We start from the raw sequence: 14070 nt of genomic DNA, 5'->3' as shown, positions 1-14070 counted from the left end.
GGGTGCAAGAGAGAGGGAGAGAGAGAGATGGTGCGAGAGAGAGAGAGAGAAAGAGAGCAAGCGAGAGAGGGATAGAGCAAGCGAGAGAGGGAGAGAGGGAGAGCGAGAGGGCAAGTGAGAGAGTGAGAGAGTGAGAGAGGGAGAGAGGGAGAGAGAGAGGGAGAGAGAGAGGGGGTGGGGTATTTGGCAAAAGAAAGAGAATCGAATTTGCAGTTCCCTTCTACAACACATTCACCCGATCGCCACCTATAAACTTTAAAAGGAGGCCACAAGGATACACAATCAATGACTGAGCAAGGCCTGCCAGCAGGGACGGAGCAGCGCGGGATCAATAGGACGCTTAAATGCCACATCAGTGGGCTGGGCATAGATCATGCTGAAGACACACCCTCCTCAGCCTAAGCAGCCAATGAGGAGGCTCGGGCCGCTGATTCAATCAGAAGGATGAGATAGCCAACAAGAAATGCGAAAGATGTCCATCTTAATCTTTTTTATCGTCCAACACTTTCATCATATTACAAAGAGGGAGATTTGAGCCAGACATACATCAGTTGCGTGAGAAATAAAGCGAGTCGTTCAAACTGAGTACAAAGTGAGAGCGAGAGAGTGAAATTAGATGACCAAGTCAGATAGACAGACAGAACGCCAGAGAGACAACCAGAAAGAAAGACAGACAGAGAGAAAACAGAAAAAGAGGTGAATAGACTTTGAGAGTGACTAAGTATGAGAGAGAGTGATGAGCGAGCGAGCGAGAGAGCAAGCGAGAGAGAGAGAGGGAGAGAGAGAGAGAGAGAGTGATGAGCGAGCGAGCGAGAGAGAGAGAGACAGATGGGTAAGGGTGGTGTGGGTGGGTCTTGTTAGCTAGACACTGGAAGATGAATTGTCCAGAGGCAGGTGTGATGGATGGATCAATACCTCACCACCTTTTTGAAAGGCAAACACACTCACATGCACCAGTGTGTCCACACTTCTCTATGTGTGGTGGGTACACACATACACACCTATGCAAACAATCATATGCATATTGTGTCCTTTGTCTGCATGTATATGCACGCACACGCACGCACGCACACACACAGAGGCCCAACCGACCAGAAGCCTCTTTTCCCTGGGTAAGATTTCTTATGCAAATAAGAGTGCAGCTGAGGAGACACGCGGGGACAGGTGCTCAATTGAAGAGATGCATCTGGCCGATTAGCAGTGGGGCCCACAGTCCCCCTTCTCTCTCTCTCTCTCACACACACGGAGAGAGGCCCAACCGACCAGAAGCCTCTTTTCTCTCTCTCTCACACACACACACGCACGCACACACGCACACACACACGAAAGAAAAGCTGTCTTTCACACACAGACACACTACAAAGAAGTGTTCAAGAAAACACACACACACAAGACCACGCTACAAAGCTTTGTAGAGAACGACATGGTGCACACGCACGCACACACACACACACAGTCGTAAGCTTACACGAAAGACAACACAGACACACACACTACAAAGTATTGTACAAAAAGTCTACACATACAGGACAACACTACAAAGACTTCTACAACATGCGTACACAAAAGCGTACACACGCGCACATACACACGCACAAACTCCTGAGCCCCCCTGGTGTGCCAGGCTAACAAATCATCCATCAAGCGTGGGGCCTAGGCAAGAGGAGACGCATCAAGAACCAGAGGAGAGGAGAGGAGAGGAGAGGAGAGCCGAGAGTGGCGTCTACTTGTGCGCCCCTTATGCTCATTATGTAACAAGGGACGCAGCCAGGCCGTCAGTCAAACAGGCATCTGCACCACACAGAGTCACTGCTGGCTCAATTTGTGCCTCCTCTCTTCATTAAGTGCGTGCACTGAGGACGTTGTTTGCTTTGCCCGTCTGCTCCCCTACTGTTTTCAACAGGAGTATATAAAAGAAGAAAGCCATTAAGATGATGAGGCGTCTGCAGCTTGTGCTGTGGGCATGAATGAAGGAATGAGGGCCAGACTGTTCTCGTGGGCAGTTCTTTGATGCATGTGTGCGATAATAGGCAAGAGCCCCCTCTACAGGTGTGGAAGGTATATGAGATTCCACAGCAAAATCAAATTAATGAATGATGCTTCAAGGAATGTAGAAATAGTGTGAGAGATAAGTAGAGAGAGAGAGAAAAAGAAGAGAAAGAGAGAGATACAGATGGCGATCTGAGCTCTGACATAAAAATTAATGAGGTGAAAATTTGCACCCTCCACCCCCATCCATCCATACACGCACACACAAACACGTTCACGCGCGTGCACGCACACACAGTGGGAGTGGAAGTGGAAGTGGAAGTGGCGTGGCATGGGTGCTGGCAGTGCGTTGGTGCCAGGGGGCAGGAGGGTGAACTCTCATTGCCACTCTAGTGCCTGCCACCCATCTGCCCCATCATACCACCCTGAGGGACAGGGACACTACACATACACGCACGCACGCACCCGGTTAGACCTGCTGATAAAAACGACAAATCGGCCATTTGGGTACCTCTCTCGCTCTCTACATTATTTCCTTTTATTTTTCTACTTGTTTTTGCTTCCCATCAACTCTCTCTTGCCCTCTTTCTGTTTTCAAATCTCTCCATTCACCCCCCCCCTACTATTGTATATATTCTCTCTCTCTCTCTCTCTCTCTCAAGGACACTATCTACTACGGCGCTCATCAATCACAAGGCGACTTGCCTCCGTCACATCTCATATCAGACTCCACTTCTCCCGTGTCCCCTGCTGTTCTCCTCTCCGCCAGTCACCCTGAACCACTCATCCCTCTCTCCTTCCTATCCACCACCTCCTTCTATCCTCTCTTTCCCACCATCTCTCATCCTCTTCTCCTCTCCATCTTCCTCTCATCCTCCTCTTCTGTCATATCTCAGGCTGCCCCCTTGTCCCCCAGCCCTCCTCCTCCTCCTCCCCACTACTCTCTGCCCTTCACCCTCATCCTCTCTCCTCCTCCTTCGTCGTCAATCCATCTCTCCTTTCCGTTCCTCTCTTCTTTCTATCCGTCAGAGAGCATGTGGGAAGCAATCTGCTGGCCACCTTCACATATTCTGGAGATGCTGTTATCACATTTGGCCCTTCCTCTCTTCCCCAACCTCACAGCACATCTCGACCTGCCCTCCCCGTGCCCTGCTCTTCTCTCCTTTGCCCGTCACCCTTACCCACTCGTCCTCCACTCCTTCTGGTCCTGTGTTAATCCTTCCCCTTTCTTCCCCATCCTCTCCTTGCCATTGCCTCTGATCACTCTCCTATGCTCCATCGCCTCCCACCATTCCTATATGCATCCTCAAGTCTCTCCATCTTATCTGCATCACTCATGCTTCTCTCCTTTCCAACCTTCTCTCTCTCTCTCTCTCTCTCTCTCTCACTGAGTGCGTATACATGCAGTTCAGTATCCCGAATATGATCGGGATATTAAGTATCCCGAATTTGCGTTTGCGCATATAAACACTTCAGTAACCCGAATAAGCCCTTATTCGGGATACTGAGAAATCGGGATATGCTAGGTGGAGTTTTCCGAAAGAAGCCGGGATACTGACGCATGTATACACCTTATCCCGAATACAGGGGCTTCCCATGGAACGCTGTTGCTGGTATCCAGGCTACACGCATTTGAAGAGAATTCTATAACGGCCAAGAATGTAGACTGGGATATAACGTTCTGTGCGCATATAAACACCTTATCCCGAATATGATCATAATCGGGATAAGCCTCGTATTCGGGATACTGAACTGCATGTAAACGCACTCACTCTCTCACCCTCTCTCTCTCCCCTTCTGCAGTAGCTGTCTGTCTGTCATCACAGGCTTACTGGAGATAAGGGGATGTGTCTGGGCAGAGGGAGGGCAGCCACTGCACTGGGCCTCCATGCATGGAGTGTGGAGCTGAGCATATATGGTGCAGGTCAATGTACTTTGTACTGAATCTGAATGCAAACTCAATGCATTCATGTGTAGGTTGGTCTGTGTATGATGCGTGCAGGATGCTTGTTTGTTTGGTTGAAAGAGTTTCCACTTGTGTTGTTATATAGAATAATGTTACATTTTTATTAATTTATTAGTAGAACTCATTTTCTGGAAGAAGAGCGCTCCCATCTCGGTCATTGCTCTTTATAATAAACATTAAAAATAAAAAAAAATAATTTGACATGGACATTTTCTAATCTTAAACCACTGCTACATCCAACTGTTGTTAGTCAAATGAGCAACAAAATGTAAAACAAAAATATCCTTTCAGCCAGCTCTCCTCCTAATTATCTCCATCGTCCTAATTTGGCATCTTCCCCTTAGTGCACTTAACCACGTCAACCGTTACACAACTGATCCAAATGCTCTAATTAAATATGCCTATGCTAGTACAGTGGAGAGGGGAGAGAGGGAGAGAGGAAGAGAGGGAGAGAGAGAGAGAGAGAGAGAGAGAGAGAGAGAGAGAGAGAGAGAGAGAGAGAGAGAGAGAGAGAGAGAGAGAGAGAGAGAGAGAGAGAGAGAGCGTGTGTGTGTGTTCATATGAAGATTGTTACCTCATCTCCTGCATAAGTGACGCCAGTGAAGCAGCATAGTGAGTGACAGACTGCCCCCTTCTGCCTACAAGAGAGAACTACAGGATTTCCTTCCTATCTCTTGACTGGAGGCATCCTACAGTAAATGGCTAAGAAGAACGTAAGCCTACCCATCAGCTCATAGCAAATGACCACTGATAATCCACTTGCTCTTAATCTGACAGTGCACTGATTAGCAATTACTTGAGAATGGCTTAAGAATTGCTTAACAGTGGGAAATTGAGAATGCTGTAAAATAACTGGCATTGCAGACTTCACTGGCTTTGTTAATTCACAAATCTATGTGATTTCTTCTCTACATATTTAGCTTCATAATACATCTCTTTTAAAGCTGGCAGTGTGGGAGTTATTAGAAGTGCATATTAGGAATGCAAAGTCACAAATGGTGCAACAACTGTGCCGTGTTAAACATGTCTACCCCCCTGTAGCAATGGTTTTCAAGGCCAAAATCAGGCCACACTACCTTAGACTTGAGAATCCTAACTCTGAAAACCCATAAGGAGCAGCACCGACTCAAACAACTTGGGAGAGAAGTAATATTCCCACCTCTAACTGGATATATCCCACCCCCATTAGTGAATAGCAATTTCCACCTCCAAGTAGAAAATGTCCCACTCCATTAGCTGAGTCATGAGGGGCCATTTAACTTGGACTGTGACTCCTAACTTGGAACCATCTGAAACAACTTGTGAGTGAGAGTATTATATATAAATATTCCCACCTCCAAGTGGAAATGTCCCACCTCATTAAGTGAGTGGCGAGGGGTGGCATTAGTGGAGGAGTGGAGAGGCCAAAGGGGTGGAAAGGGCAGGGCTTGGCTCATTAGCACCTGAGTAGAGATGGCTTCAGCTTGGCACACAGCCACGGCACTGACAGGTGGGTCTGGACTGGAGGGGAGGGCGGCTGCCATTTAACAGCATTGTAAACACGACAAGACGACATGGCACGACACAGTCCCTGATGGCAGTTACAGGGAGATCAGATACACACAAGCACGACAGGTTTGATGTGAGTTTCAACATTTGATTTGTGTGTACGTGTGTGTGCATGTGTGGTTTGTCTATTGGAGTAGGTATGTGTGAAGACCCGTGTGTGTGTGCAGTGCACATAGTGTGTGAGCCTGTGAAAACAGGAGAAGTACACTGTGTACATGTGTGTGAATGTGTGCATGTGTGTATGTGTGTGAAAGTGTGCTTGTGTGTGCGTGGGTGTCTATGTTTGTGTGCCTACAAAGATCTGATCCAGGATCTGATAAGCCAGGGGAGGAAAGGCAATGTTAGAAAAATAAATAAGAAGTGCTGACTTCAGCCACCCCTATTCCACAGCCAGGCATAGTGACGTGGGTACCACCTGTTTTACCGTTGTATCAACCCAGCCCCATCCAGCGTCTGCTCCTCCCTCCACACACACCTTTAATCTTAACCCACGCTCCTCACCTGCGCAATGTTACTTTTTAACTTCCGATTTGCCATCCAATTATCCATCACCTGCTGCTGCAAAAGCTACCTCCCCCATCCCCACACCCCGCCATCCACGTGGCCACGTAGATAAGCCCCATACTTTTGCTTTTGACTTGGGGATAATAAACGGGGTTAATTTTCCACCAGTGCGGTGCATCGCGTGGGCCTCCTCGAACATACCAGCCTTAGTTGGCCCGGATAAGCGGTTGGCACAGTTGGCGAGGCTTTTTTCTTCTTTGCACAATTCCCTTAAGGAAAGAACAAAGCTTTTGGTCCTTTGGTTCTTGAAACAGGTTCTGCCGAAACTTCTGTGGCGGCGGGGCATGCGTGGGTCACGGCTTAAGGCTGTAGTCTGTGTGGCTCAGGTCCCGTGGGAGTGATTGGTGCTCCGGGTCTCAGCCACTCCGAAAGGTCAACCCTTTCCAGCTTAGCTAGCTCCGCAGACTATATATATATATATGAACTGTGGCTTTTCTGGGATGGCGTAAGACTATATTGAGAAAAAAGGCTCCTCTTTTTGTTTTGGAAAAGAGTTGCAGAGTTTTCCGTGCAATGGGTGTCTCAAAAAGTAATGGTCATGGATTAGTTTAGTTATTTAGATACAGTATATTGAAACTTTACTTGTGTGCGTGCGTGGCGTGTGAGCGAGTGTGTTGCATTCTGTCAGTTGATGGAACTTTGATATTCCCTCTCTCTATCTTCTGCCATCCATCTAAACAAAACAAGCAAGCCATTTTGCCAACAGCGGGCCAACCAAAAACAATTACAGGGTTTTCCACAAACTGGTCACCCCACCCTGGGAATCTCAGCTCCAGGCTCGGCCCTACACATCTGCTTTCCCTCACGCTGGCCTTAACCAGATTCCTTTCCAATTGGCTGTTACCACTAACTAGCCTCAATCTGTTTAAGGCGCTCTTTATTGCGTTTCAGACATTTTTTTTGGAGGGGGGGGGTCAAATCCCTGTTGTGTGCGTGGTCGCAGCTTGTTTTATCTCTATCAGTTTAGATCACATCTAAAAGCCTTTCAGTTCAGTTCCTGTTCTTTGCCATGTAATGAAATTCTGAACAAATCAAAGACATAAATTAAGAACAAGTCAGAAATAATTGAAAGCGATCAAAAATAACAAAGTGGCAAAAGGGAGAGGGGAAAAAAAACTGAAAGAGAATGTTTTTTTCATGCCACTCACCATTGGAGTCCCGACATTGGAGTTGACAGCTCCTAGAGTAATCTTGGTGGCGGGACTGTAGCTGGGAGGCGTTACCAGGGAGATATTGCCTGTAAAACACACACACACACACATAGAGAAGCACACATCATGACTTCATCATGGGTTGGAGCAAGCAGTCACCCCAATTTCCTCACCATGTGCTAGCAGCTAGACTAGAGGTTGCAGAGTCTGTGGGCCTCAATTTTATGACGACGATGATGATGATGATGATGATGATGATGATGATCAGGGCCGCTGCCAGCATTGACTGGGCCCGGGACAAAGTAATGTGAAAGACCCCCACGCAATACACACAATGTAATGAGGACCCAATTCTGGGCCCCCTCTCTTCTTGGACCCGGGACAACATAACCCTTTGTCTCCCCCCCTGTCGGCTGCCCTGATCATGATGATGATGACGATCCCACAGACTTGCAGGGAGGAGGCTCTGTTCTGTTGGGGGCCCACGTCTAGAAATACATTCATCATCTGTCTTCCATCAGTTCCTCCATGTTAAAGGACTGGACTGCAGGAACACTCGCATAAAAAACATAAATCTAGCCACGCAGGTTAGTAAAACGCAGCTTTGTTATGAGTCATGTTATGGTATGTAAGAATGAGCAATCCTATTGTAACCTTAACACCTAAACCTGTGAATAAGATGCTATCCATCTCGTTGAACGACTTGGGATCCGGTGGACTAAGTATTTATTACTAAACTGATAAACAGTAATGGGTTTGCTTACAGCAGATAACATGGGCCTAAAACTGGCCAAATGTAACATCAGTGTATGAAACACATGACATGTACGACGACACCATGGAATTCCCAAAAGTATAACCGAGTGCCTTTGCTGCAGTGCTTAATTTGTCAAGCGGGAGGTACTGGAGCGCAGAGGATGGGTGGCTCCCCCCCGAGAAGGATCTGTGATGTATTTCCATGAGGTTCCATCCAAGGTTCCGGAGCTCTCGTCTGAGGTTCCGGAGCTAGCTCCCCCTTGCTCCCCCTCAAATTAAGCACTGCTTTGCTGTTATACGTTACATTTATCTGCTCATGGCTAGAGAAGATGTGTGGCCCATGTTTACCAACAGGCGTAATGGAGCCTCAACTCACTCTCTGTGATCTCGCGGGCCAAATAAAATTTCTCCGCGGGCCAAATTTGGCCCCCGGGCCTGAGTTTGACATCCCTGTAGTAGACCATAAGGCCATTAACCCATTTTAGCCCAAGCCTTTTTGGGGAAAGGTGCCCTCTCCCTATTAAAACAAACTCCGAAGCACATACAACATGAAATGAGTTGCATTTAAAAGCTAGAACTTTCGTTGCATTTGCACTACAATGTGCTCATTCAGATCTAAGATGCTCACATTTTTAATAAAATCTCAAGAACCTGAATGCAGCGCATATGCCGCTCCAGGACATAATGGGTTAAGGCTCTCCACTTTATGAGGTGCTGTTGGATAAGCCTGCAGTATAACTCCTGATAATGGTCCATCAATGGGGGAATAAAACCCAGTACCCGACTAAGCCGAACATAATGTCCAGATAGCCAGCAATCAACAGAACACAGACGAGCACTCCACAAGGAAAAGATCCTGAAGGCTTGAAGTCTGTAATCTACCTCATCACATCCAGGAAGGAGACTTTGTGCACATCCCAGGTGGGGAAATAGAAAAGGAGAGAGAGAGAGAGAGAGAGAGAGAGAGAGAGAGAGAGAGAGAGAGAGAGAGAGAGAGAGAGAGAGAGAGAGAGAGAGAGAGAGAGAGAGAGAGAGAGAGAGGGAGAGAGAGGGAGAGAGAGCGAGAGAGAGAGAGAGAGAGCGAACGCAAGAGGTTTTATGTTCATGAAGATTGCTACCTCATCATCGTCAAAACGTCATTCTACCACGATATAAAATAAAAGTTAAATAAAAGATTGAAAAACTGAAGAGAAATCAATCAATCGAAAAGTCCAAGGAGTATGCTGGCGTTTTCTTTTTTCCATATCAACTACAGCTCATTACACCCTGCACTTACAATCTAAACCCCCAAACCACATAGTTCATCAACTCTCCGTTAACACACAAGCACAGCTAATTGGGGCCATCAATCAAGCCACTTGGGGCACGAGTGTGGAAAAAGAATCCCTGAAAAACGCTAGTAGTTAATTTCTACGTACTAGCCATTTACTGGAACTTTCACCAGCAAACTCAGGGTTTCCCCCAGCTAAGGCGGCCACCTTGACAAGAAACACTGACTAGGGCTGGGTAAAAGATTTGGAGTTAATCGATAATCAATCGAAGGGAACGAATTGAATCGATTTGGAATTAATCGAATCGAATTGAATCGTGATTAATCGTTTCAAAGCCCTAAGAATCTAAATCGAATCCTTACAGGAACATGGCTGCGATACCCAGCCCTAACACTGACCACCTTGACTAGGTCCCCTGAAAAGATATGCGTATTATGTAACCTATTTCATGTTGTGAATGTAATTTCTAAAGTAGCGTGGGCAAAAAATATATACTTTTAACGCCCCACCACCTAGACTAACAAACAATTCTGGGGGAAACACTGAAAGTGCATTGACTGTACTGTATGCCCAGCCAACAAAGGTGCCAGTCAGATGACATGGTGTGGGTTACAGTGTGGGAAGAGACGGTTGGTTTAAGCTTTAAAGGCAAATCCTCAGTTGGCGTCTCCCTGCCACGTGGGCCATGCATGGTCCGCTCTGAGCAAGCACGCTGCTACGTTACACAATGTAGCTGTGAACAGGCATAGATGCTACACACACGTTTTTATTATGGCTACTATAAGGAAGGCCTGTTGAAGTGCGTGTGTGTGTGTGTGCGTGTGTGAGAGAGAAGGGGTACCACGCAGAGTTCATTTCCGTGTGTGTGTGTGTGTCTGAGTGTGTGTGTGTGTGTGTGTGTGTGTGTGTGTGTGTGTGTGTGAGTGCGTGTGTGTGTGAGTGTGTTTGAAATGTGAGTATGCAAAGCATGTGGGGTTGAAGTTTGGATTAGGGGGGGTTCCATGCAAATGTGCGGCTGTGACGAAGCAGGACAAGCGTGCACACACATGCATGCCGACAGGCAGGCAGGCAAGCAGGCAGAGGGGGCGAGAACACTCAGCCCACTGTCCCCTCAGAGGCAGCCAGAGAGACAACTGTGCAACACACACGCACACAGATCTGGACTTTCACTTCAGCTTGGATGCTACTTCCACACAGAGCCTTGCACACAGAGTCATGCAGGGGAACATTAATTCATATGCGTGGGTTGCAAAGACGGTGCCTCCACAGTCTGCGTACACGCACGCACGCGCGCGCACGCACACGCTTACACACACGCACACACACACGCAGCAGTGTGCCAGTCAACCCTGTACTCCACAGTGAAGTTCAGTTCATAGAGCCAAGACAGTACTAGCACACACACTGACCCCCAGAGCGGCTATAAGTCATCCATTGTCTACGCTGAGGGCCAAGTGCGTAACCTGAGACCCTCCATGGCATTACAGCCAGTGTGTGTGCATGAGAGAGAGAGAGAGAGAGAGAGAGAGAGAGAGAGAGAGAGAGAGAGAGAGAGAGAGAGACAGAGAGAGAGAGAGAGAGAGAGAGAGACAGAGAAAGAGAGAGAGAGAGAGAGAGAGAGAGAGAGAGAGAGAGAGAGAGAAAGAGAGAGAGAGTGTGTATGAGTATGGGGGTGTGCATAAATGAAGGTCAGAGACTGCATCAATTGCAGACGCATCACAAGGCATGCTTACATCAGGGATTAAACTCTACGTCAAAAGCACACGCAGGCAGGCACACATGCATGTACACCCACACACGCACGCGCACGCGTATGTATGTATGCAACATAATGCCCTACCAGGACCTTGTGTGTGTGTGTGTGTGACAGGACTTATGCACACACAAACATCCACACACAGACACACAGACACACACACAGACACACACACAGACACACACACACTCAAGGCTGCAGATTTCCTGTCCTTGTTTCCTAAGCAGTCAGACGATGAGATGATTGATTGGTTGTGTCTGTGCGGCGTCCCCTTTTCTCTCTCGTCCAGGCTGCAGCTATTTTCCCTCTTCCTTAATCAGGAAGAGAGAGAGAGAGAGAGAGAGAGAGAGAGAGAGAGAGAGAGAGAGAGAGAGAGAGAGAGAGAGAGAGAGAGAGAGAGAGAGAGAGAGAGAGAGGCATGCCCCTTCTCACCCCCCATCATTTACTCAACGTCATTGGCGAGAGCACTTGGCCACTGATTAGTTATGTCTGCTGCAGCAACACCAGCAGCAGCAGCAGCAGCAGCAATTGCATCCTCCACACAGAAGAGCGGTGTGTGTGTGAGAGCTGTGCCAACTTTCCACTCTGTACGGGACCGTAATGTTATCGGATTTCACACAATAAATTAATAAAATAAATAAATCAACAGATCAGAGGCTTTTGTATGATTGATCGGTTGTGCCTGTCTGGCATTTTTTTTCTGGCTCACATCACACAGACTTACTGTTATGACACAGGGGGTCTGGTGGCAGGTAAGAATGGGGGTGTTTTAGTTAACCATCTGTCCCTTCTCAGAATGGCATTCCATACTACTGAGAGCATCAGCGCAGACACACACTTCCTTCCCCTAAAGGGCTATCTACAAGGTTAAAGTGACCACTGTGATGACAAGCATAACCACAGGGACACAAAAGTCCACATTGATAAACAGACCAAGAAAAAGCCCTCTTAGAAAGTACTTGGTTTGTCTGGGATCATGTCTTAAAAAATGCATGCATTCCAATTAGCTGCTCAATGTTCCTATTGTGCACATAATTGTCCCCAAAACAGGGACTCCCAGTCACATTGTTTTCCCCCGCCATTATTGTTATAGCCTGGTAGGGGACTCTGCTGTTCCCAGGAGCGAGAGGCCATATTTTTAAAACAGTGCATTCTACTGTTATACCAGAGATTCTTTAAGTATAGAGATATGCCAACATAATAGGTTTCTATGGGCACCTAACGTGACCAGGTTCCGGTCTGCCTAAAGGGGCGTGTCATAATGCTCCTACAATGAATAGAACAGTCCTTAGGTCTGCCTAGGTCTGCCTAAGGGGGGCCATAATAGAACCAGGAAACAATGGGCCAATGGAACCTCTCTCTCTCTACTCTCTCTGGTTATACTGCTCGTCACAGTCACAGATGCCGACAGATCACACTCCAGAAACAATTCGATTCGCTCTGAATTATTTTGAGTGCAATGGCGTCACACAAGGTCTAAAAGGGACTTTGCAGGAGATGGAAAAGAATGGCCTACCCCCAGCAACCTTCCCTCAACCTCCAATTCCCTATGGCATAACTCTTCATAAACAGTCAGATTGGGTCCGACTTATTTTGAGTGCAATGGTGTCACGGTCGCCAACACAACGCACAAGGTTTTTGCAGAAGACGGGAAAGAAAAGAATGGCCCACCCCCACAACAACAGCTTGCCTCAGCAGTCAACTCGCCCTCCCCATGGGTGAAGTCTTCATGGCAGACAAGGGAAAACTCCTCCTCTTACAACAGGAAGACTCCTTACAGCTTGCGCTGCAGTATGCGGATGTGGATGTGTGGGTTGGGGAGGGTGGGCAGGATCATCTTCAGACACACAAATCAAATCACTACAACCTGGTTTTGAAGACGGGGTGAGGTGACGCATAGTGGTGAAGTTCTTTTTTTCAGCGTATTTTCATGCATCAATATGTAATTACGTGTTACATGCTGATACATACTTTGTTGTTTAATTGTATCCAATTAATGTCACCAGTAAGGGACAGTCAAATAGAGCCTGGCTTGAAGACATCACATCCCACCATGGTTTTGCACCATAGTTTGCTTGTTTAACATGCTGTTGTCGCTTTGGTTATAAAGCGTCAGCCAAATGCAATGTAATGTAATGTAACGTAATGTTGTAACACCAATGTTTGTGATAGATTTTTCAGAGGGCGATGGCCAGTCAATGGATGCCTGAACTGCTGTAGATTTTAGCAGGATGGTACCCAGTTTCACCAATTCCTTAAGTATGCCCTTTGTAGCAGCACTTGAAGCGAATTCCTTGCTGATCAAAGGGGGTTGGGGGAATCATAAAAGACACAACATCCACGGGACAGGATTTAGGCTCCAAAAATAACATGGAAAAGACTTCCACTTTAGAAGGCCACTTTATGACAACATGTCAGACATGCCTTGCATTTGCAACTTTATAACACCAACAGATATTATGTAACAATTGGCTGACTCCAATGTTGTTTAAAAACAGCTACTATCAGCCCAAAGCGTCGCTTCATCTCTAGTGCTGAGATCAGCCTCTCTCCCACATTCACTAGCTGAAGTGTGAAAGACGCTGCCTGTTAATCATAGTTATGAGAACAAGCCTTCCAGATAAACACACACCGAAACACAGAAACTTCACACAAGGCCGTTGAGCCTCGTCCCTTTCCCAGATGAGCTTCTTTCCAGAAGCACATTAACTAGCGAAAGTGTGAAAAATACTGTGGATAAGTTATGTGGGAACTTCAACAATACCATACAGAACCCTTCAGATAGCTCACACCAGGCTGCTGTTGAAGGATTCCCAAATCAGCTTCTTTCCAAAAGTATATTAACCAGCGACAGTATGAAAAATACAACTGCTTATAACTTATTCGAGAACAATGCTCGAGAAGAAAACAACGCCACACAGAATCCTTCAGCCAGCCAGCCAGCCATGCTCCCACCAGGACACCTCCATAAACAATCATCGGGAGTAAATGAGGCAGATCATGGTAACTAGTGGGAAGGTGCCGTGTCTGGGGCTCACTCCACTTGGAGTTCTGTGGGGGGGGGATGAT

The 14070-nt window shown here is 47.1% G+C and overlaps 1 protein-coding gene across 2 annotated transcripts in view; it reads right to left on the bottom strand.

Moving 5' to 3' along the window:
* Positions 1-14070, bottom strand: part of tfdp2 (transcription factor Dp-2) — a 94110-nt gene that overhangs the window by 40649 nt on the left and 39391 nt on the right. For both annotated transcript variants that reach the window (XM_063205642.1, XM_063205643.1), the window contains one exon: positions 7216-7304. In XM_063205642.1, coding sequence (XP_063061712.1) covers positions 7216-7304 — 89 coding nt within the window. The remainder of the gene's footprint in view (positions 1-7215; positions 7305-14070) is intronic.

Source organism: Engraulis encrasicolus, chromosome 8 (genome assembly GCF_034702125.1).
Source record: "Engraulis encrasicolus isolate BLACKSEA-1 chromosome 8, IST_EnEncr_1.0, whole genome shotgun sequence".
NCBI classification, from domain to species: Eukaryota; Metazoa; Chordata; class Actinopteri; order Clupeiformes; family Engraulidae; genus Engraulis; species Engraulis encrasicolus.
This window is presented reverse-complemented; position numbering and strand designations above follow the sequence as displayed.